The sequence below is a fragment of the Orcinus orca genome, chromosome 1 (genome assembly GCF_937001465.1).
Source record: "Orcinus orca chromosome 1, mOrcOrc1.1, whole genome shotgun sequence".
NCBI lineage: Eukaryota > Metazoa > Chordata > Mammalia > Artiodactyla > Delphinidae > Orcinus > Orcinus orca.
This window is the reverse complement of record NC_064559.1, coordinates 200,098,036-200,118,417: the sequence shown is the minus strand read 5'-3', so window position 1 is coordinate 200,118,417 and position 20,382 is coordinate 200,098,036. Positions and strand designations below refer to the sequence as shown.

Below are 20,382 nucleotides of genomic sequence, written 5' to 3'. Positions count from 1 at the left end.
CTGGCTTCCAATCCAGCCACTGTCCCAGGCCAGCCGCTTCCCTCTCTGGGCCACGGGTTCCTCATCTGACAGTTAGAGGTGATGAGGCTTTGCCAGGATGAGGTGAGAAAAGCATGGCCTTGGCACAGTGCCTGGCTCTGCAGCCAGCGCTGGCTGCTGTCTGTCATCATCAGGGCGCTTAGAGAGTTCTGCGTCTCCGCGGAGCCATCATCAGCTGCTTTTCTGACGACTCTCATTCCCGCCCAGTCTCTGAACTCACAGGTTTTTCTTGCTCAACAAACATTTACTAAGCACCTGCTTGGGCCGCGAAAATTAAGTTTTCCGTCCACGTCCACGTGAGCCAGACAGAACCGGGAAGGGAAATGCTGACAGTCTCTGGTGGACTTCCCACCCCGAGGATAGTTTTTAGATTGTCCCCTGTGGGGTGCACCCTCCCCTGGTCACTTTCATTAGTGCCGAGAGTCCAGCAAGTATGCTTATGGCAGGCAGTCATTAAAGGTGATGCCTCATGGAAAGCTGTGCAGCCTTGGGAGGTTACCTGTCTCCTCTGAGCCTCTGTTTCTTCATCTGTAAATTGGGGATAAGCCACGTGGGTGTGATGTGAAGCTGTGTTGTGCTCAGCCAGGTGCCTGCCCGTGATAAGCACTCAGTCAGTGATGGGGGTTCTCATGTTTTTGCTGTCCTCTCCATGTGGGGGGCCCTCCTCATCAGTCACTTCATCCTTTAGATGCCACTCCAGGTAGGTAGGGAGGGGGACAGGGCCACTGGGCCCATGCAGTTGACGGGGAAACAGAGGCCCAGAGAGGGCAAGAATGTTCTTCAAGGGAACTCAGCTAGATACCGGTGGGCCCTCTCCCCTCTGGGATTTTGCCCACATAGCTCACCTGGCCTGAGTCTGTTGGCCCACTGGGAGGGGAGCTTGTTTCTCCTTTCCATCCCTTCTGTGCAGGGGAGTTGGCGGGCTTGCGGCAGCAGATAACAACTACAGAGGAGAAGGTCGCTCTGGACAAGGAACTGATGGCCCAGAAGTTGGTGCAGGCTGAGCGGGAGGCCCAGGCCTCTCTGCGGGAGCAGCGGGCAGTCCACAAGGAGGACTTACAGCGACTCCAGCGAGAGAAGGTTCAGGCAGCTGGGTTGGGACAGGCGGTGGGGTGGGGGAGGGCTCTGAACCACTGTCTCTGTCTCCTCTGTGACCTCAGGCGAGTATCCTTCTCACTCTGCATCAGTAAAATGGAACTTCATCTGTTTCAGGGGCTCTGGGGGCAGCTGGGAGGATCCATCGGGGACCACTCCTTATCAAACATGCAGATTCCCAGGCCCCGATCTGGTCCAGCCCTGGTGATCCTGATGCAGGGGGTCCACGACCATATTTGGAAAATGCTGATCTCATGTAGAGTCAGAAAGCACTTTAATTTGCTAAGAAGTACAGTTTGCATATGAAAGATCACTCGGGTGACCAGAGCACATAGAAAGGCGAGGGGCCAGGTCACCAAAAGACAGAAGTACCTAAGAACACTGGCTCTGGAGTTACATTGCCTGGGTTTCAACCTGATCTTGGCCAAATGCTGGTTATGTTACCTAAGGTCTCTGTGCCTTCATTTCCCCATTTTTAAAAAATATTTATTTATTTATTTATTTATTTGGCTGCACCAGGTTTTAGCTGCGGCATGTGGGATCTTCGTTGCCGCATGCGGGGTCTTTTTTTTTTTTAGTTGCAGCATGTGGAATCTTTAGTTGCGGCATGTGGGATCTAGTTCCCTGACTAGGGATCGAACCTGGGCCCCCTGTCTTGGGAGCGCGGAGTCTTAGCCACTGGACCACCAGGGAAGTCCCCCATTTCCCCATCTTAACAGTGGGGATAATGATAGTATAATTTATGAGGATGAGGTGAGATGATCCTTACAAAGAGCTTAACATAGAGACTGGCGCTTTGTAAATGCTCCACAATTGCTGGTTGTCATTATTACTATCGTACTGAGATACTCTCCAGAGTGGGCCTCTGGACAGGGGACCTGAGTCCCTCATCTTGGACTGGGCTGCTACTGACAGAGGTTCAGGCTGTGGCTCCCGACACCAGGGGGCGCCATTCACCTTGTACGTAATCTTTTTGGATTTGTGGATAGAATCACTTCTCCAGCAGGTGGCGACAGAGCATTTGAAGCAGAGACTATTTTCACACAGCTGTTAGGGACTAGTGCTGGGGCCAGGCACCTCCCTCAGACCCCAAGTGGGCTCTGCCTGTGGGTTGTACCCACCCAGTCCCCAGGGAGCCAAACTCTCCTGTGCCTTCCCTCATTCTCGCTGCACCAGCAGACTCAGCCTCTTAATGTCACCATGCCTGTACTCTTCTCTGCAGCTACTCTGCCACCCCCAGACCCATGCCCTCTTATTGCTCACAGCTGACCCAACTCCCCTCTACCCCAACCCCCAATCCTGGTCCCTCTTTCACAAGCTCTGAGCAACCCGCTATTCTAAAATTCAGATTGCTCCTTGTCACTGTGTCTTGAGGCTCTGCCGTCTCAACTGTCCTGAAAATCAGGTCACCCCTCCCTAAAGCCCACTGGTCTGGTCTGGCCTGGCTGCTGCCTGTGGCTCTGGCCTCGTCCTTCACCATGTCCTCCTTGTAGTCCAAGCTCCAGTGACCTTAAATATCACAGTTTCCCTGTTCGTCATGTTTCCTCTTTCCTCCGAGTCGTCTCCGGGGCTGTACTCTGGCCTGGGGTTCTTTTCCTTTTCTCTCTACCTGACTGACGGCTGCTTGTTTCCTCCAGGAAACATTCTCTGACCCCTCACCCTCCTCCCCGCGCCCACCCAAAGGCCAGGCCGTTGCTGCTCCTGGCATGTCCCCATCACGGCCCTCATTATCACCCACCCCACCTTGTAGTTCCCTGATTACCTGCCCCACGGCCCTTGCTGCCCCGAGGTTGGCGAGGGGCTGTCTGGGCCCAGCCTCGTGGGTCACACGCACGTGGGCCTGGCCCCCAGGAGGCGGCATGGCGGGAGCTGGAGGCAGAGCGGGCCCAGCTGCAGAGTCAGCTGCAGCGGGAACGGGAGGAACTGCTGGCCCGGCTGGAGGCCGAGAAGGAAGAGCTGAGCGAGGAGATTGCCGCCCTGCAGCAGGAGCGCGACGAGGGCCTCCTCCTGGCCGAGAGCGAGAAGCAGCAGGTTCGTGAGCCCTGCTGTGGCCTCCGCTGCTGCCTGAGGGGCCCCTGTTCTGGGGCTGGTCCCCGCTCAGCCACCCAGCAGCTAGGAGCTAGGAGTCCTTTTCTGGGCCTCGGTTTCCTCACCTTCAGGATGGGGGAGTTCAAGGGGTGTTTGTGAAGCGTCGCTGAGACCCCTGTCCAGCGAGCGGGCCCGGCACGTGGTGGGAGCTTACTGAGTGGCAGCCGCAGTCATGACACCGTGAGCATTGTTCCGGAAAAGCTGACCCACGTTCTCCCATCCCTCCTCCCACCCCAGGCTGGGCATGGCGTCCCCATGACCGCCTCTGAGCAGTCCCTGCGAAGCCCACATGCAGCAGCTGACCCTCCTCAGAAAGAACTAACTCCTGACTTTCCCATAATGTAATGGAGACAGGGCAGACTGCGTCCATCTCCTCTCCTCACCTGCTGCATCACCCTGGGCAAGTCACTTTACCTCTTTGAGCCTCAGTAGCCTCATCTGTAAAATGGGAATCATGAAAGGCCCTGCTTCAGGATGTGAGATGTCCGAGTTGTATCTGTGTCCAGGTTATTGTTACTGCTGTTGTACCCTTTCCTGGGGCTGCTGAGGGGGTGAGCCTGCACCTCTGCCCTGGCTCCACCTGTGGTGGCCCAGTCAGGTCCCCGAGCCCCCAGTGGGCACATTTCCGAGGCCAACGTGGGGGAAAGGCCCAAGCATGCCCAAGACCACCCAACACCCCGAGCCCTTTGCTCCCTGCCTCTGCCCAGGCCCTGTCCCTGAAGGAGTCCGAGAAGACGGCGCTGTCGGAGAAGTTGATGGGGACGCAGCACAGCCTGGCCGCCATCTCCCTGGAGATGGAGCGACAGAAGCGCGATGCTCAGAGCCGGCAGGAGCAGGACCGGGTAGGCCAGGCGGGGGCGGGTGGGCCTCCATCGGAGCCGGGATTGGGGATCGGGGGGGCACAGCACTGCCCGAGGGGGACACGTGGCTCTGCCCTGGGGGCGGCATCCAGCTGTCGGCGGAGCTTCCCCCTTCCTTGGGAGTCCCCATTGGAGGGAGGTGGCACGGCTCTGCCCTGTGAATGCCCTAGTCTGAGGGAGAGACCGGCTACGTGCATAGCACTTGCCAGGCGTCAAGGGATCAGTAGAGGGCCCGGCAGGCCAGCGTGAGGGGCCGTGTCTAGAGCCGCAAATGGACAGTTCAGTTGGCGCAGCTGGGATCAGTGGCGGTGCGGGTTGGGAGTGCGGGGGAGGAGGACACGGCAGTGCCAAGTCTCAGGAGCCCGTGTGTCCTAGAGCACCGTGAATGCCCTGACGTCCGAGCTGCGGGACCTGCGGGCCCAGCTTGAGGAGGCTGCCGCGGCCCATGCGCAGGAGGTGAAGAGGCTGCAGGAACAGGCCCGAGACCTGGGCCGGCAGCGGGAGTCCTGCCTGCGTGAGGTGAGCTGCCTGCCCGTCCACCCACCCGCTTCCTCCTAGGCAGTGCAGCCTAGACGCCGCTGGGAACCCAGAAGCGTGTGTTCGAGGACAAAGGAATGCATGAAAGGAAGCAGGCGGCAGGCGTTAGGCGTTTATTAAGTACATGCTGGGTACGTGAGGGACTTGGGCTCTCACGGAGAGGCTGGGCTGGGCGTCCCTGCCCTCTTGAGGTTGATCCACAGGATGATCTTTTTATTTATTTTATTTTATTTTATTTATTTGTTTTTTGGCTGCGTTGGGTCTTCGTTGCTGCATGCGGGCTTTCTCTAGTTGCGGTGAGCGGGGGCTGCTCTTTGTTGCGGTGCGCGGGCTTCTCATTGCAGTGGCTTCTCTTGTTGCGGAGCACGGGCTCTAGGCGCGCGGGCTTCAGTAGTTGTGGCATGCAGGCTCATTAGTTGTGGCTTGTGGGCTCTAAGAGCGCAGGCTCAGTAGTTGTGGCGCACCGGCTCAGTTGCTCTGCGGCGTGTGGGATCTACCCGGCCCAGGGCTCGAACCCGTGTCCCCTGAATTGGCAGGCGGATTCTTAACCACTGTGCCACCAGGGAAGTCCCACAGGATGATCTTGATTGATGTTTATTTCAGGCCAGAGCACCGCTGACTCCAATATGTTTTGCCCCAAATCATAACTCACACCTGCAGTCCAAGCCGCTGCAGAGGGATGGGGCAGGTGCCCCGTGGCCAGGGAGACGGGGATGGGCTCCTTTCCACCCAGCTTGAGTGGGCCCCGACCCCCGTATGTGGACCCCCGCTGTCCTCACAGGCAGAAGAGCTTCGGACCCAGCTGCACCTGCTGGAGGATGCCCGCGACGGGCTGCGGCGGGAGCTGCTGGAGGCCCAGCGCAAGTTGCGTGAGAGCCAGGACAGCCGTGAGGCCCAGCGCCAGGAGGCGGGTGAGCTGCGGCGCAGCCTGAGCGAGGGGGCCAAGGAGCTCGAGGCCCTGCGGCGGTCCAACGAGGAGCTGCGGGTGGCCGTGAAGAAGGCGGAGAGTGAGCGGATCAGGTGGGGTGACACGGGGGCCCAGCCCCCAGCCCTTCACCAAGCCTCGTCCTTCATTCGCACTGAATGTCATCCCAGGAACTAACTTCACCCCCCATGGTTCTGGGGAAATCGCGCAGATGGGGAGTCTCTGCCCTCGAACCAAGCCCGGACTTGGTTTGTTTTAGGTGACTGTCCTCCCTGAAGGAAGGGGAATAGTGGTTGCAGGCAGGGTTGGGCCCAGACTCTGACCTCACCCACTGGCATCACCCTGGAGACTAGCGTGTGTCGCTGGTCCACCTCTCTCAGCCGAGGGCCTGATCCCCAGCCCTGGAGGGCTCAGCTCAGGAGAGGGCCACTTTGCAGGCAGCACTGGGGGAACCTCTAGGCCAAGAGCCTGCCAGACCCACTCCGGGAATCAGGGGAAGGGACCTTTGTGTAGGGCCACTCACCTACTCTTCCAGGACCTGGGGCTACCTCTGCCCTCTGTCCCCTCCAGCCTGAAGCTTGCCAATGAGGACAAGGAACAGAAGCTCGTGCTCCTGGAGGAGGCCCGGGCGGCTGTGGGCAAGGAGGCTGGCGAGCTGCGGGCTGGGCTGCAGGAGGTGGAGCGCTCACGGCTGGAGGCTCGGAGGGAGCTGCAGGAGCTCCGGCGGCAGGTAACACCCCTGGGCAGTCACTGTGTGCGCTGGGCCACAGCACCCCCTTTTGGGAGCCGAGGTCCCTCATAGGTAAAACCAGGGCCTTGAACTATAACAAGGCTTGTTACCTAACCTTGGTATTAATGGGTGGGCTTTGAGGAATCCTCAGACCCTGAAACCGTGTGTTTGTGTGTGTGTGTGTGGATACATTTGTGTTCACACTCGCTCACATTTCTCCAAAGACTGGGTCTGGGGCTCTTGTCCAATTCTCAAAGGAATCTGTGAACAGCAAGAGGTGCAGATCCCGTGAACTAGGTCAGGAGCTGGCAACCTTTTTTTGTAAAGCGCCCAGTAGTAAATATTTCCAGCTTTATGGGCCGTACGGTCTCTGTTGCAGCCACTCAACTCTGCCATCGTAGGGAGGAAGCAGGTCTGGACGGTACCTACATGAGTGGAGTGTGTTCCATTAAAACTTTGCTTATGGACATTGAAATTTGAATTTTATATACTTTTTTTATGATTTAAAAAAATTATTTAGGCTGCATTGGGTCTTCTTTGCTGCGTGCGGGCTTTCTCTAGTCGCGGCGAGCGGGGGGCTACTCTTCGTTGCGGTGCGCGGGCTTCTCTTGTTGCGGAGCACGGGCTCTAGGCGCGCGGGCTTCAGTAGTTGTGGCACGTGGGCTCAGTAGTTGTGGCTCGCGGGCTCTAGAGGGCAGGCTCAGTAGTTGTGGCGCACGGGCCTAGTTGTTCCGTGGCATATGGGATCTTCCTGGACCACGGCTTGAACCTGTGTCCCCTGCGTTGGCAGGCGGATTCTTAACCACTGTGCCACCAGGGAAGTCCCCTGAATTTTATATACTTTTCACGTGTTGGAAATATTGTTCTTCTTTTGCTTTTCTTTCAACCATGTAAAAATGAGCCATTTTTAACTACTTAAAAATGTACAAACCATCCTTAGCTCAAGCCCTTACAGAAGCAGATGACCGGTGGGATTTGGCCTGCAGAATTTTGGCCTGCAGTTTGCAGAGCCCTGAACTAGATGATTTCCAAGCCCATCAATAACAGCAAGCATTTAACAAGTGCCTGCTGTATACTGGGCACTGCCCTGGACAATAAGGGCTCAGGCTTTCCCGCCCTAGAAGACCCGGCAGAACAGGAAACAGCCCCCTTTGGCACCCAGGCCCTGCCTCCCCAGAGATATTGCAGCCTGAATAACAAATCCCCTCCACCTCCCACCGATGTACCCCTCTACCCGGGCCCCCTCCCAATGGGCTGAAGTCCCAGGAAACATTAGGAATCCCTGAAAGGAACTGTGTGCCAGGCTCTTGCTGGGTGTTTTGTGTGTTATAGTACGTTTTCATATTCCCTTTGCTGTAGCACTGTGGGGTAAGTAAGCCTCATCCCCCCACCTGCTCCTCTGGGGAAATAGGGGCCTAGAAACATCCCTTTGATTCTGCTTGTCTGAGATCAAATCCCAGTCTGCTGCTTATGAGCTGTGTGACTTTGGGCAAGTCTCTTCACCTCTCTACGCTTTCGTCTTCATGTCTGTTAAAGAGGGAGAATGTTAGTACTTACCCCGTATTGAGTTAATAGGAGCAAAGTGCTTAGAACAGAGCTGGACACATGGTAAACACTCCATAAAAGTTAGGCATCATCGTAGAGGTGAAAAGTGACCCAGAGTTCCTGCCCTGCCCTATCTCTACTCTCCACGATAGGTAGTTATGATTAGGTGGTACATTGAGGTCATTGGTGCCCAGGTGCCTGGCGTGGCTCAACCAGGGTGGAGTTATCAGGGGCAGGCTCCCAGTGGATTGGGGTGGTGTTCAATGTATGTGTCCCTAGAGCAGTGGGTCCCAAATACCCTCTGTGCCCGGTTTGGACTGGGCAGGGTATAGGGGCAGAGCTGAAAAGGCTGCCATTGAGCCTGCGGGCACTCTCCAGTACCCTGGGCTAGAAGGGGCTGTGGGTGCTGAGAATGGGTCCTAGGTCCTGCCTGTGTCCACTCTTTCTCACAGATGAAGATGCTGGACAGTGAGAACACCAGGCTGGGCCGGGAGCTGGTGGAGCTGCAGGGCCGTGTGGCACTGGGCGAGAGGGCAGAAAAGGAGGGCAGACGGGAGGCCCTGGGCCTCCGACAGAAGCTGCTGAAGGGCGAAGCCAACCTGGAGGCTGTGCGGCAGGAGGTAACTAGATGGTGGGCAGACTGCCTGGAGGAGGAGGATCCTCAGAGGCAGCCAGGCGGCCCTGGGCCTTCTCCAGTGAGAAGCAATGGGGACTCCAATGCTGGAGTCATTCTGAGAGATCACGCCTAGGACTGGTCCCTGTTCCCCACTCCTTGAGATTCTTCCCCAGGTATAATAATAACAATAATAACAACTGCAAGAACTGTGTAGTGGGGGTGGGGGGAGCTTTGTAGACAGAATCTTGTTTGATTCTCCCAGCAGCCTCATGATGTAGGTATAATTAGCCCCAGTTTACAGAGGGAACCAGACACTGGGGCTCAGAGAGGTCAAGGGATCTACTCAAGGTCACACAGCCACCCAGGTCTGTCAGACTCCAAAGCCTACACTCTTTTCACTCTGTGTTTTCTGGCAGTGAATCTACTGTGTGACCTTGACTAAATCACTCAACCTCTCTGTGCTTTAGAGCATTCACGGGATAGGGGCTAGCACAGCAGGGGATGTATACCAGGTCCTTGCGTAGGTCTTGTCATCCAGGAGGTGTTCCATAGATGGTTTCCATTGAAACTGATGACTGTGAGAGGTTGACTCATTCTCGGAACCAGAGGGGTATGTGTGCATGTGACCATGCACTTCACTGGTAAATAATTTTTTACTACCTCCCCTCATTGTGGGATTTATTGATAAATTATGTGTACCGAGAGGCAGTGTGGCCTAGTGGTTAAGAGAAAAGGCTCTGGAGCCAGGGTGCCTGGCTTTGAATCCTAGCTCTCAGTTTACTAGCTGTGTGGCCTCCGGCAAGTTACATAACTGCCCTGTGCTCAGTTTCCTCATCTGTAAAATGGAGATGATTTATAGTGGTAATTAGAGTTGATTTTTTTGAGGGGAAAGTACTTAGTGCCTGGCACTAATAATTCCTATCTATGTAAGCATTAGCTGTGAGCTTATTACTAATAAACTGTGTACATTGCAAGGCATATACACAGAAGAAAGAGGTAAACAAATTCTAATAGTTTCCTTCCATACTCCCATGATGTTCCTGCATCTCCTGCCTGGGTGGAGACCATTAACGAAACAGGAGTTCTGCAAGCCACTTTTGGGCCCGTGGGCTCCAGGCTGAGCCTGGGAGGGTGGGTGTCGGGTTGAGGGGCGGCCTTGCTGACCCCCACCTCCCGGCCTTGACCCCTCACCCCAGCTCCAGGGAGCCCAGCGGAAGCTGCAGGAGCAAGAGGGCGAGTTCCGGACCCGCGAGCGAGGCCTGCTGGGCTCCCTGGAGGAGGCACACAGCGCCCAGAAACAGCAGTTGGACCATGCCCGCAGCCTGGAACTGAAGCTGGAGGCCGCCCGGGCCGAGGCTGCGGAGCTGGGGCTGCGACTGAGCGCGGCCGAGGGCCGGGCTCAAGGCCTGGAGGCCGAGCTGGCCCGCGTGGAGACGCAACGGCGCGCAGCGGAGGCCCAGCTGGGGGGCCTGCGCTCAGCCCTGCGCCGGGGCCTGGGCCTCGGTGGTGTGTCCAGCCCTCCCCCGCGGCCCGCGCCCGTCTCTCCTAACCGGAGCGCGCCTGCTGGAGGTGAGAGAGCTCGGTGGAGAAGGGGAGGGTCACTGGGCGGGCCTCGCAGAACCTCCGCCCCTACTCTCCGCCCCCATGTCCAGTTCTGTCCCGCCTACGAGGCCGCCCTTGGCCTGGTCCGCCCCGCCCCTCTTTTGATGACCAGTCTCAAACCCCGCCTCTTCAGCTAGTTCCTTGCTGAGACCCGCCTACCTGCGCCCCCCACCCCCCTTACATCACTTTCTGGCCCTTCGCTGGGCCACGCCCCTCTCGAGCCCAGTCTCTGTCCTGCCACTCACCCAGGCTGATCTGCGCACAACATAGCTTCTTTTTAAAGGGAGTAGAGGGTGGCGCTTTCTTTTTTCCATTGAAATATAGTTGATTTACAATGTGGTAATTTCTGCTGTATTGCAAAGTGATTCAGTTATACATGTATATACATTTTTAAAATATCCTGTTCCATTATGATTTATCACAATATTGAATATAGTTCCCTGTGCTATACAGTAGGACCTTGTTGTTTATCCGTTCTATACATAATACTTTGCATCTGCTAATCCCAAACTCCCACTCAATTCCTCTCCCACCCCCCTTTCCCCTTGTCAGCCACAAGTCTGTTCTGTGTCTGTTTCTGTGTTATAAAAGTTCATTTGTGTCATATTTTAGATTCCACATTTAAGTGATTATCATATGGTATTTGTCTTTCTCTTTCTGACTTACTTCACTTAGTATGATAATTTCTAGGTCCATCCATGTTGCTGCAAATGGCATTATTTTGTTCTTTTTTATGACTGAGTAGTATTCCATTGTATGTGTATACCACATCATCTTTTTTTTTTAAAAAAAGAAATTATTTATTTGGTTGCACCAGGTCTTAGTTGCAGCAGGTGGGCTCCTTAGTTGTGGCTCCAGGGCTCCTTAGTTGCGGCTCGCTGGCTCCTTAGTTGTGGCATACAAACTCTTAGTTGTGGGATCTAGTTCCCTGACAAGGGATCGAACCCGGGCCCCCTGCATTGGTAGCATGGAGTCTCATCCACTGCGCCACCAGGGAAGTCCCTGTACCACATCTTCTTTATCCATTCATCTGTCGATGGACATTTAGGTTGCTTCCATGTCTTGGCTATTGTGAATAGTGCTGCTATGAACATAGGGGTGCATGTATCTTTTTCCATTATATTTTTGTCTGGATATATGCCCAGGAGTGGGATTGCTGGGTCATATGGCAGCTCTAGTTTTAGTTTTTTGAGGACCCTCCATACTGTTTTCCATAGTGGCTGGGGGTGCTGCTTTTTAATGCCCTTAACTCCTCTGAGTCTTTGAGTCTCCACCCTTTCTAATTGACCCCTGCCCTCTCTCCATCAGCACCTCATCCTCTTCATTCTCTTGTCGCTGGCTCCACACCCCTCCATACCAGAACTGTGACCCCCATATCTACCCCAGAAAGATACACATTCAGCCCAACCCCCTTTCCAGGAACTTCTTCAGAAGAGATCCTCCCACCCGCACCTGCTCCCAAGGCCCAGGGGATGACTCTGGGAAAATCAGCACTGTGTTTCAGCGGGTGCAAGCAGCCTTTTAGGGAGCATTCATCTTGTCTCGGCCTGACCCCAATCTCACCTTGATTCCTAGGGCCTAGAATAGAACCTGTGGAATCTTAGAACGGTGGGAAATTTCACTATGAGATATTGAGTTGTTGCCTCTTCAAATCCACGGATTTAGCCCCAGGATTGCATTCGTTCATTCAGTTCCGCTATTTATTAAGCACATACTATGTGCCCAGTACAGTTGAAGCACTGGGGATGGAGTGGTAAACAAAACTGACAAGCATTTCTGCTTCTATGGAGCTTATGGTCTAGGTATGGGAGTAGCAGACAATAAAAGTGCTATATAAATTAAATATAGAATGTATTGGGTGGTGGTATGAGCTGGAAAATAGGTAAGGAAAAATAAGTCAAGGGATATTGCTGGTGAGAATGTAAAACGATGCAGCCCCTTTGGAAAACAGTTTGGCAGTTCCTCAAAAAACTAAAACTTAGAATTACCGTCTGACCTAACAATTCCACACCTAGGTATATACCCAAAAGAATAGGCACTTGAATAGATATTGTCCACCAGTATTGGTTGTAGCATTATTCACAGTAGCCAAAATGTGGAAGCAACCAAAGCGTGAGTTGGCAGGTGAATTGATCATGTGATACCATTATTATTCAACCTTGAAAAGGAGTGACATTTTGATACGTGTTACAACATGGGTAAACTTTGACAACGTTATGCTAAGCGAAATAAGCTACTCACAAAAGGACAAATATAGTATGATTTTACTTATATGAAATATTTAGAATAGACATTCATGGAGACAGAAAGAGTTTAGAGGTTACCAGGGGTGTAAGGGGGTGTGAGGAGGGGAGAATTAAGAGTTACTGCTTACTGGTTACAGAGTGCGGGGTTATATTAGTCTGCCAAGGCTGCTGTAACAAAGTACCACAAACTGAGTGGCTTAAACAACAGAAATTTATGTCTCAGGGTTCTGGAGCCAGAAGTCCAAGGTCAGGGTGTCTACAGGGCCATGCTTCCCCTAAAGGCATTAGGGAAGAATTTGTTCCAGGTTTCCTAGCTTCTGGTAGTTCCTTGACTTATGGCAGCATAACCCCAGTCGTCACACGGAGTTCTCCTTGAGTGTGTGTCTCAATTCCCCCTTTTTATAAGGACACCGATCATACTGGATTAGGGTCCACCCTACTCCAATATGACCTCGTCTTAACTCATGACATCCATAACAACCCTATCTCCAAATAAGGTCACATTCTGGGTATGGCAGTTAGAACTTCAACATACGAATTTTGAGGAAATGCGATTCAACCCATAATAGGGGTGATGGAAAGGATTTAGAAACAGTGGTGATGTTCACACAACAGCATATAATTAATGCCACTTAAAGGTGGTGAGAAAGGCATATTTTGTTATATATATCTTATCACAGTAAAATTTTTTTTTTTAATTTATTTATTTTTGGCTGCGTTGGGTCTTCGTTGCAGCGTGCGGGCTTTCTCTAGTTGTGGCGAACGGGGGCTACTCTTTGTTGTGGTGCACCGGCTTTTCATTGCGGTGGCTTCTCTTGCTGCGGAGCACAGGCTCCAGTTGTTGTGGCACGCGGGCTCAGTAGTTGTGGCGTGCAGGCTCTAGAGCGCAGGCTCAGTAGTTGTGGCACACGGGCTTCGTTGCTCCGCGGCATGTGGGATCTTCCCAGACCAGGGCTCGAACCCGTGTCCCCTGCATTGGCAGGCAGATTCTCAACCACTGCGACTCCAGGGAAGCCCCAGTAAAATTGTTTTTGAAGCTAAGGCCAGGACGGGAGCTAAGGTGTCCCTGTGGGAGGCAGGGAGAGCCTCGCTGAGGAGGAGGTGGGGAAGGGAAGGGTGGGAGAAGAGACTGAGGGCAAGTGGAGAAGTCCTGAGTGGCGGTACCCCTGTCCTGTGCACAGCAAGGGCCACAGCGCTGCCGGAGTGTAGCGAACCAGGTGGAGAGGTGTGGGATGTGAGGCCATGGGACACCAGACCTGCTCAAGCGGTCCTTGCAGGCCGCCACGAGGGTACCGGCGTCACTCTGAGGGGAGGGAGGCAGTGGGTAGACGTCCCGCTCTGGGTCCTCTGGGTGCTGATGGAGCCGTGGGGCTGGCTGGGTGTCACTGCTAAGGCCGACCCCCGTCCTGCAGTTCTCATTATTGACCTCCAGGTGCTGTCTCGTCTCTGTCCGCCCTGTCCCCTCCCACCTCGTCATTGCCCGTCATCTCCCAAGCACAGTTCAAGTTTTTCTGCTGGGAAATAGGGGCACCTGGGTTCAAATCCCAGCTCTGGATCTTCCAGGCTTTGAGACCAAGCAAATCACTTAACTGCTCTGAGCCTGCCCAGCCTGTGAAGGGGGGAAGTTGGTCCTTACCTCTCAGGGAATTACTGTGAGGATGAAACGAGATGATGTAGGGAAAGCATTGGCCCAGTGCCTGGCACATAGTAAGCGCTCGTTACAGGGAGGTGTTGAGGGGATGGAGTGTCCACCCTTGGACTGGGCCCAGGGGATGCAGCCCTCATGCGCTTGTGGTCTGGGTGGGAGAGGCAGACATCGGACCCCCATGAGGGTGGGATGAGCTCACCCTAACCCAGCCTGGGGTCAGGGAGGCCTCTGAGGAGTGTTCTTTTTTTAAAAAATAAATTTATTTATTTATTCATTTATTTAATTTTTGGCTGCATTGGGTCTTTGCTGCTGCACGTGGGTTTTCTCTAGTTGCGGCGAGCGGGGGCTACTCTTCCTTGCGGTGCGTGGGCTTCTCACTGCGGTGGCTTCTCTTGTTGCGGAGCATGGGCTCTAGGCGCTCGGGCTTCAGTAGTTGCAGCACTCGGGCTCAATTGTTGTGGCTTGCAGTCTCTAGAGCGCAGGGTCAGTAGTTGTGGCGCACGGGCTTAGTTGCTCTGTGGCATGTGGTATCTTCCCGGCCCAGGGCTCGAACCCGTGTCCCCTGCATTGGCAGGTGGGTTATCAACCACTGCGCCACCAGGGAAGCCCCTGAGGAGGGTTCTTTACACGTAGGAATGGGCCAGACAAAGAGAAGCCATTGAGAGAGAAGGCAACAGAAGGTACAAAGGTCCTGGTGTCTTTGTAAGAGGGAATGTTCTAGAATGTGGGAGCTGTGGGTGATGTGAAGTGACCAGCTTGTCAAGGGAGAGGGTGATGCTGGTGGGGGTGAGCGACAGGTGATGGCAAGGAAGCTGGGCTTGGTTCTGAGGGTTGGAAGGGCTGGTCAAGGGCTAAGCAAGAGGCCGAGGGGACCCAGTTTGCGCTGTGGGGAGCTCACTGGGCTGCCGGGCTCAGCAGGGACGGGCGAGATGCCTTGGGAGCCTGCAGGCACCAACCAGGCAGGAGAGGCCTGTGGCTCCTGCATCCTGAGCGTGTCTCATTCTCTAGGAAGTGGGGAAGAGCTCAGCAGCCCCAAGCCCTTGGAACGCAGCCCTGGGTCCCAGCCACCATCCCCAGGACCTGCCACCTCCCCGGCATCTCCAGACCTGGATCCGGAAGCAGTGCGGGGGGCGCTCCGGGAGTTCCTGCAGGAGCTGCAGAGCGCCCAGAGAGAACGGGTGAGGTGGGGCGTGAGTGGCTGCAGGGGGAGCCCCGTGGCCCAGGGCCCTGTGAGGGGCCGCAGGTCGTCCGAGCAGGTCTTCCCTTCCCCCCAACATTGGGGTTGCAGGATGAGCTTCGGGCCCAGACGAGTACCCTGAGTCGCCAGCTGGCGGAGGCGGAGGCCGAGAGGGACAGTGCGGCCTCACGGGCGAGGCAGTTGCAGAGGGCGGTGGCTGCGAGTGAGGAGGGTGAGTCTGACCCTCTGGGTCCTTGCTTTGCTCTCTTGTGCCCTTAGCAGCTGAGGTGGGAGGCTGTGGGCTTGGCCTGAGCCACTCCTGCGTCCCTGCCCTGGCCACCGTGGCCTGAGTGGGCTGTCTCCTCTGGGGCCCCCTCCCTGGTCAGCCTCACCCCGTGTCCAGACCCACGGACCCCCCAAGGGCTCAGAGAGGCAAGCCCTGCAGTGGGCGGAGGGCGAACCTGATTCAGGGCTCAGGCTGTGTGCCTGGCTGGGCCTGACGGAGCTGGGCGGGGGCCGCAGCCCAGCGCAGCGTGGATGGGCGGCTGAGCGGGGCCCAGGCCGAGCTGGCGCTGCAGGAGGAGAGCGCGCGGCACAGCGAGCGGGAGCGCCGGGCTGTGCTGGACCAGGTGGCTGCCCTGGAGAGGGGCCTGCAGGCCACCGAGAGCGAGCTCCGGGCCAGCCAGGTAGGCAGGAGCTGAGGGCCAGTGGGAGAGGGCGGCGGGGTGCGGGCGATCTGTGTGCGCCTGAATGGACGTCTGTAAGGCCTCCTGTGCGCATCTCTGTTCTGTCTGCCTGGGTCTGCCAGCACCCACTGACGTGACCAGCCTGTGACTTTCTCCAAAAGCACATTCAGATTTCATCATCTTGTTCCATATGAGGTCATTAGGCTACAGAAGAAAGAGCCTGGGCGTTTGCAGCTCACAGACCTGGGTTCAAGTTCTTGCCCTGCTGTGTGATTCTCGCTTTCCTCACGTATAAAAGGGGGAGAACAGTAACTCTCTCCCAGAGACGATGCACGTGCACTCTTAACACATAGACAGTGCTCAGCGGACCTGTTTCCTTCATCTCTGTATAGCCACACCACTGGTGTTCTGGGGGTTTTATGTGTTTGGGAGACATCTGTATATACGTGTGTGCGTGCGTGCGTGTGTGCGTGTGTGTGTGTGTGTGTCTGGGGCAGGAAGCACAGGCCCTGGTGGTGACAGTCCAGGCCGCCGAAGCCTTGAGCCCTTCTTGCAGCGGCAGATTCCCCCCCTCCCCTCTCCTCCTCTGGCCCTCCATGCCTGTCCCCACAGCCCACCCCGGGCCTCTGGCTCCAGGCCGAGCTTGAGCTGGATTGTTGTGTCTGCGGCTCCGGCTCTGGCCTTGGGCCCAGCCACAGGGGCCGCGGGAGGAGGCCAGGAACAAAGCTGGGCAGGAGCCAGAGTGGGGCTGCTGGGCCCAGACATGGCAGGGTTGGGGCTCTGAGCAGGGTGGAAGCGGGGCAGGCCTGGACGCTGTTGTAATAACACCCCCTTGCCCCGCCCTGTCTCTAGGATGGTGACAGGAAGAGAAGGACCCCTGTCTGTCTTCCTGCCCTATCCCCACTCCCCAAGTCTCCTTCACCAGCTGACCCCGCATCGGGAAGGGAGGAGTATCATCCCCTAAAACCCGGCAGGGCCCAGGGCTCCTGCCCGACTCAGCTCAGGTCCCACATGCAGCTCTGGGCCCGCCTCTGGAGAGCGATGCAGCAGAGCAGGGAGGCCCTGGAATCTGCATTTTTACACCTTCCACCCTCACTGCCCTGGGGCTCTGTAAACACCCAGGTTGTGGCGTCCCTGGACCAATCTGGTCCCTCAACCACACAGAGGTGAAATAGGGCCAGAGAGCGGGGACGGAGGGATGAGCCTGGATCACACAGCCTGTGAGACTTGGGCAAAACTGGAAAGTGCTCTGGGATCCTCAGGTCACCCTGTGAGCATGTGGGGAGACGGAGGCCCCAAGAGGGTCAGGGGCTGGCCCTGGGTCACACAGCAAGTGGTGTCTGTGACCACTTCCAGGCTGCTCCCCACTTCCTCCTAAGGGTCCTGAGGGATGTGGGAGGCGTGGGGTGGGCTGCACAGCTGGGGCCTGAGCCCTGCCCCACCCACAGGAGAAGATCAGCAAGATGAAGGCCAACGAGGTGAAGCTGGAGAGCGACAAGCGGCGTCTGAAGGAGGTGCTGGATGCCTCTGAGAGCCGCAGCGTCAAGCTGGAGCTGCAGCGGCGCTCGCTCGAGGGGGAGCTGCAGCGCAGCCGCCTGGGCCTGAGCGACCGGGAGGCCCAGGCCCAGGCCCTCCGGGAGCGGGTCGACTCCCTGCAGAGGCAGGTGGGTCCCCTCCCCTGACCTCAGGCCCCTCTTCTGCATGCCCTGTGCCACGTGCGTTATGGGGACTCTGTTTGATCCTCCCAGCTACCCTGCGAGGCAGGTATTATCATCACCCCATTTCACAGATGGGCAGATGGAAGCTCACGGAGGTGACATCATTGCCCAAGATCCCATAGCTAATAAGAGGCAGGGCCAAAATGAGAATTCAGGACTGTTTGTTGACGGAGTCTGCACTCATAGGAGGCATGTGGGACCAGTTAGAGATATAGATTTCACTCATTTTCTTTTTTTGCCTTGGCCGCCAGGAAGCTCAGCTCTAACTGGAATGTTCAGTAGCTCTGCTAGCCCTACACTGTCACCCACCTAAGTCAAGAACACAGAAAATCTCAGGGTTGTGGTGGTTACCCTTTCTTCTCCATAACAGGGAGGAAAGGGGAATGAGAACCGGCGGAAGACCACGGGGTCTGGGACAGCCAGGTTGATGGCATTCTGCGTGAGGGTAGTTAACTGGCGGTGCGACCGGGCCCAGGTTGTAGTCACCTGAGCCAGTGGGAACGCATGGGAACAGTATCAGTGAGAAAGGCCTAGAGAGAGGTGGCAGGGGCTTGGGTTAGGCACACCTGGACCATCCTGTCTGTCTTCCCACCAGGTGGCAGACAGTGAGGCGAAGGCGGGGACTCTGCAGCTGACAGTCGAGCGGCTGAGGGGGGCCCTGGCCAAGGTGGAAGAGAGCGAGGGGGTCCTGCGGGACAAGGTGCAGGGCCTGATGGAGGCTTTGACCCAAAGCAGCGCCAGCCTCACCAGCACCCAGGACAAGAACCTGCACATGCAGAAGGCACTGACTGCTTGTGAACACGACCGCCAAGTGCTCCAAGTATGGGGGTTCCAGGGTCTGGCTGCGGGCGGGCCCAGTGAGAGTTAGCCTACAAAGGCAGGCTTGGGGGCCCTGGTGGAGAGCTGACCCCTGGGACGGTCAATAAGAGCTGCCTTTGAGGGAGGGGTGGGCCCAGTAAGAGCATCAGCCAATGAGGGGAGGCTCTGGGGGGAGGTGGGATCAAGCCTACTAGGACAGGCTGCAGGACCCAGGGGCAGGCTAAGGGAAGAGCTGGGGTCTGAGGGCTTCCCCACCTTGTGTAGGTCAGTGGCTAGGCTGTGGGCCAGGCCTGCTGTCTGGCTTACTCTCCAGGTGAGAGGACTACCTGTTTAAGGGGCTGCGAACCTGGCCCGGAGGTCCCGAGTAGAGAGGAGCCCCTTGCCTCAGGGCTCCCAGGACAGCCTGGCACCATCAGCCCTTGTCCCGCAGGAACGGCTGGAGGCCACGCGGCAGGCGTTATCCGAGGCAAGGAAGCAGAGCAGCTCCCTGGCCGAGCAGGTGCAGACCGTGCGGGGCGAGCTAGCGGACCTGGAGCTGCAGCGGGCGGAGTCCGAGGGCCGGCTGCAACAGCTGCAGGAGGTGAGGGCCAGGGTGGCCCTTCCGTTCCCAGGACCGTGAGGCCCTCGGCGTCGGGACCTTCTCACCTATCTCCACCTTATCCCAAACCTAGGCCCAGCCTCCTGTGAGGAAGCGTGGTTCACTCAGTCCATATCCCCATTATACAGATGGAGAAACTGAGGCCCAGAGAGAACTGTCTGGCCTCAGGTGACCATTCCCTGATGTGGGCCTCATAATAGCCTTACCTAGAAAGTGGGCCTGGCAGGCTGGCATCATCATCTCCAAGCTTCCGATGCATACCCTGAGGCCCAGAGGGATTAGGGACTCGCTGGCTTCTGCTGCAGGTGCTGCGGCAACGGCAAGAAGGTGAGGCTGCGGCCCTACACACGGTCCAGAAGCTGCAGGATGAGCGGCGGCTGCTGCAGGAGCGCCTGGGGAGCCTGCAGCGTGCCCTGGCTCAGCTGGAGGCCGAGAAGCGGGAGGCGGAGCGCTCAGCCCTGCAGCTGGAGAAGGACCGGGTGGCCCTCAAGAGGATGCTGGACAAGGTGGGCTGTGTCCCTAGGGCCCTCCCTTCACTTCCTTGGGTCCCAGCCCTGGTTGGTCCCAGCTGTGTGTCCCCAGGATGTGGGGGCTGCAAGTCCCCCTGGCCCTGCTACCTGTAACCCAACACCCCTTTCTGAGCTGCTCCCACTTCCTGGGACCTCCCTCCTTCCCCGGGCACCCTGACCCCCTCCCGCTCTCCCCACCTAGGTGGAATGGGAGAAGCTTCGCAGTCACGAGGACACGGTGCGGCTGAGCGCAGAGAAGGGCCTCCTGGACCACACGCTCACAGAGGCTGAGTTGGAGCTGGCCGAGGCCCGGGGGCAGATCCAGCTGCTGGAGGTCTAGCCCCTGCCCACCCAGCCCTGGACATGCTTTCTCTCCCCAGCCCTGGACCCAACTCCACCCCCACAGTCCACAAGCCCAGAGCCTTGGAGGGGGTGCCCAGAGCCAGGTCCCAGAGGGAGGGGTCTTCCCCAGAGTGGAGAGGAAAGAGACCTGTCAGCACACGCGCCTGTGTGCTCACGTTGGTTGTGGACGTGAAGAGCTATGAGTGTATGTGAGAGTATTCTTGCGCATGTAGCACGAATCTGGTGCATGGATGTGGCATATCTAAGTATTAGGGCTATATCTGTGTCTTCGTGTGCAGGTCTCTTGTATGTAGATGTATGTAAGAGTACTGGGCTTCTGCACATATGCATGCATCCGTGTGAACACAGGTTTTTACATGCTTTTATCTATCTTATCTATCTCTATCTGTATACACATATGGGCTTGTTTCTGTGTTTGAATATGTCTGTGTGTGTGTTTGTGTGCCTGAACGGGGGTCACTAACTACCCTGACCCAGGATTTGCAGGCCAGGAGGGCTGGGGGGTGGGTGGGAGAAAAACAAGGGTCTCTCCTACAGCCCCTGCTTTGCCCCAAGGGGCCCTCAGGCTCCCACCCCAGGGA

General features: G+C 56.5%; 1 protein-coding gene across 6 annotated transcripts in view; it reads left to right on the top strand.

Annotated features, from left to right (window-relative positions):
• CROCC (ciliary rootlet coiled-coil, rootletin) overlaps positions 1–20,382 on the top strand; it is a 48,618-nt gene that overhangs the window by 26,603 nt on the left and 1,633 nt on the right. For 5 of the 6 annotated variants that reach the window (XM_049707625.1, XM_033433065.2, XM_033433064.2 and 2 more), the window contains 16 exons: positions 950–1,119; positions 2,986–3,165; positions 3,930–4,064; positions 4,458–4,601; positions 5,401–5,639; positions 6,115–6,274; positions 8,272–8,439; positions 9,632–10,004; positions 14,940–15,109; positions 15,220–15,340; positions 15,631–15,794; positions 17,243–17,458; positions 18,108–18,332; positions 18,762–18,911; positions 19,235–19,435; positions 19,641–19,772. In XM_049707625.1, the coding sequence (XP_049563582.1) occupies positions 950–1,119; positions 2,986–3,165; positions 3,930–4,064; positions 4,458–4,601; positions 5,401–5,639; positions 6,115–6,274; positions 8,272–8,439; positions 9,632–10,004; positions 14,940–15,109; positions 15,220–15,340; positions 15,631–15,794; positions 17,243–17,458; positions 18,108–18,332; positions 18,762–18,911; positions 19,235–19,435; positions 19,641–19,772 (2,948 nt within the window). The other variant, XM_049707636.1, reaches the window with a different exon arrangement.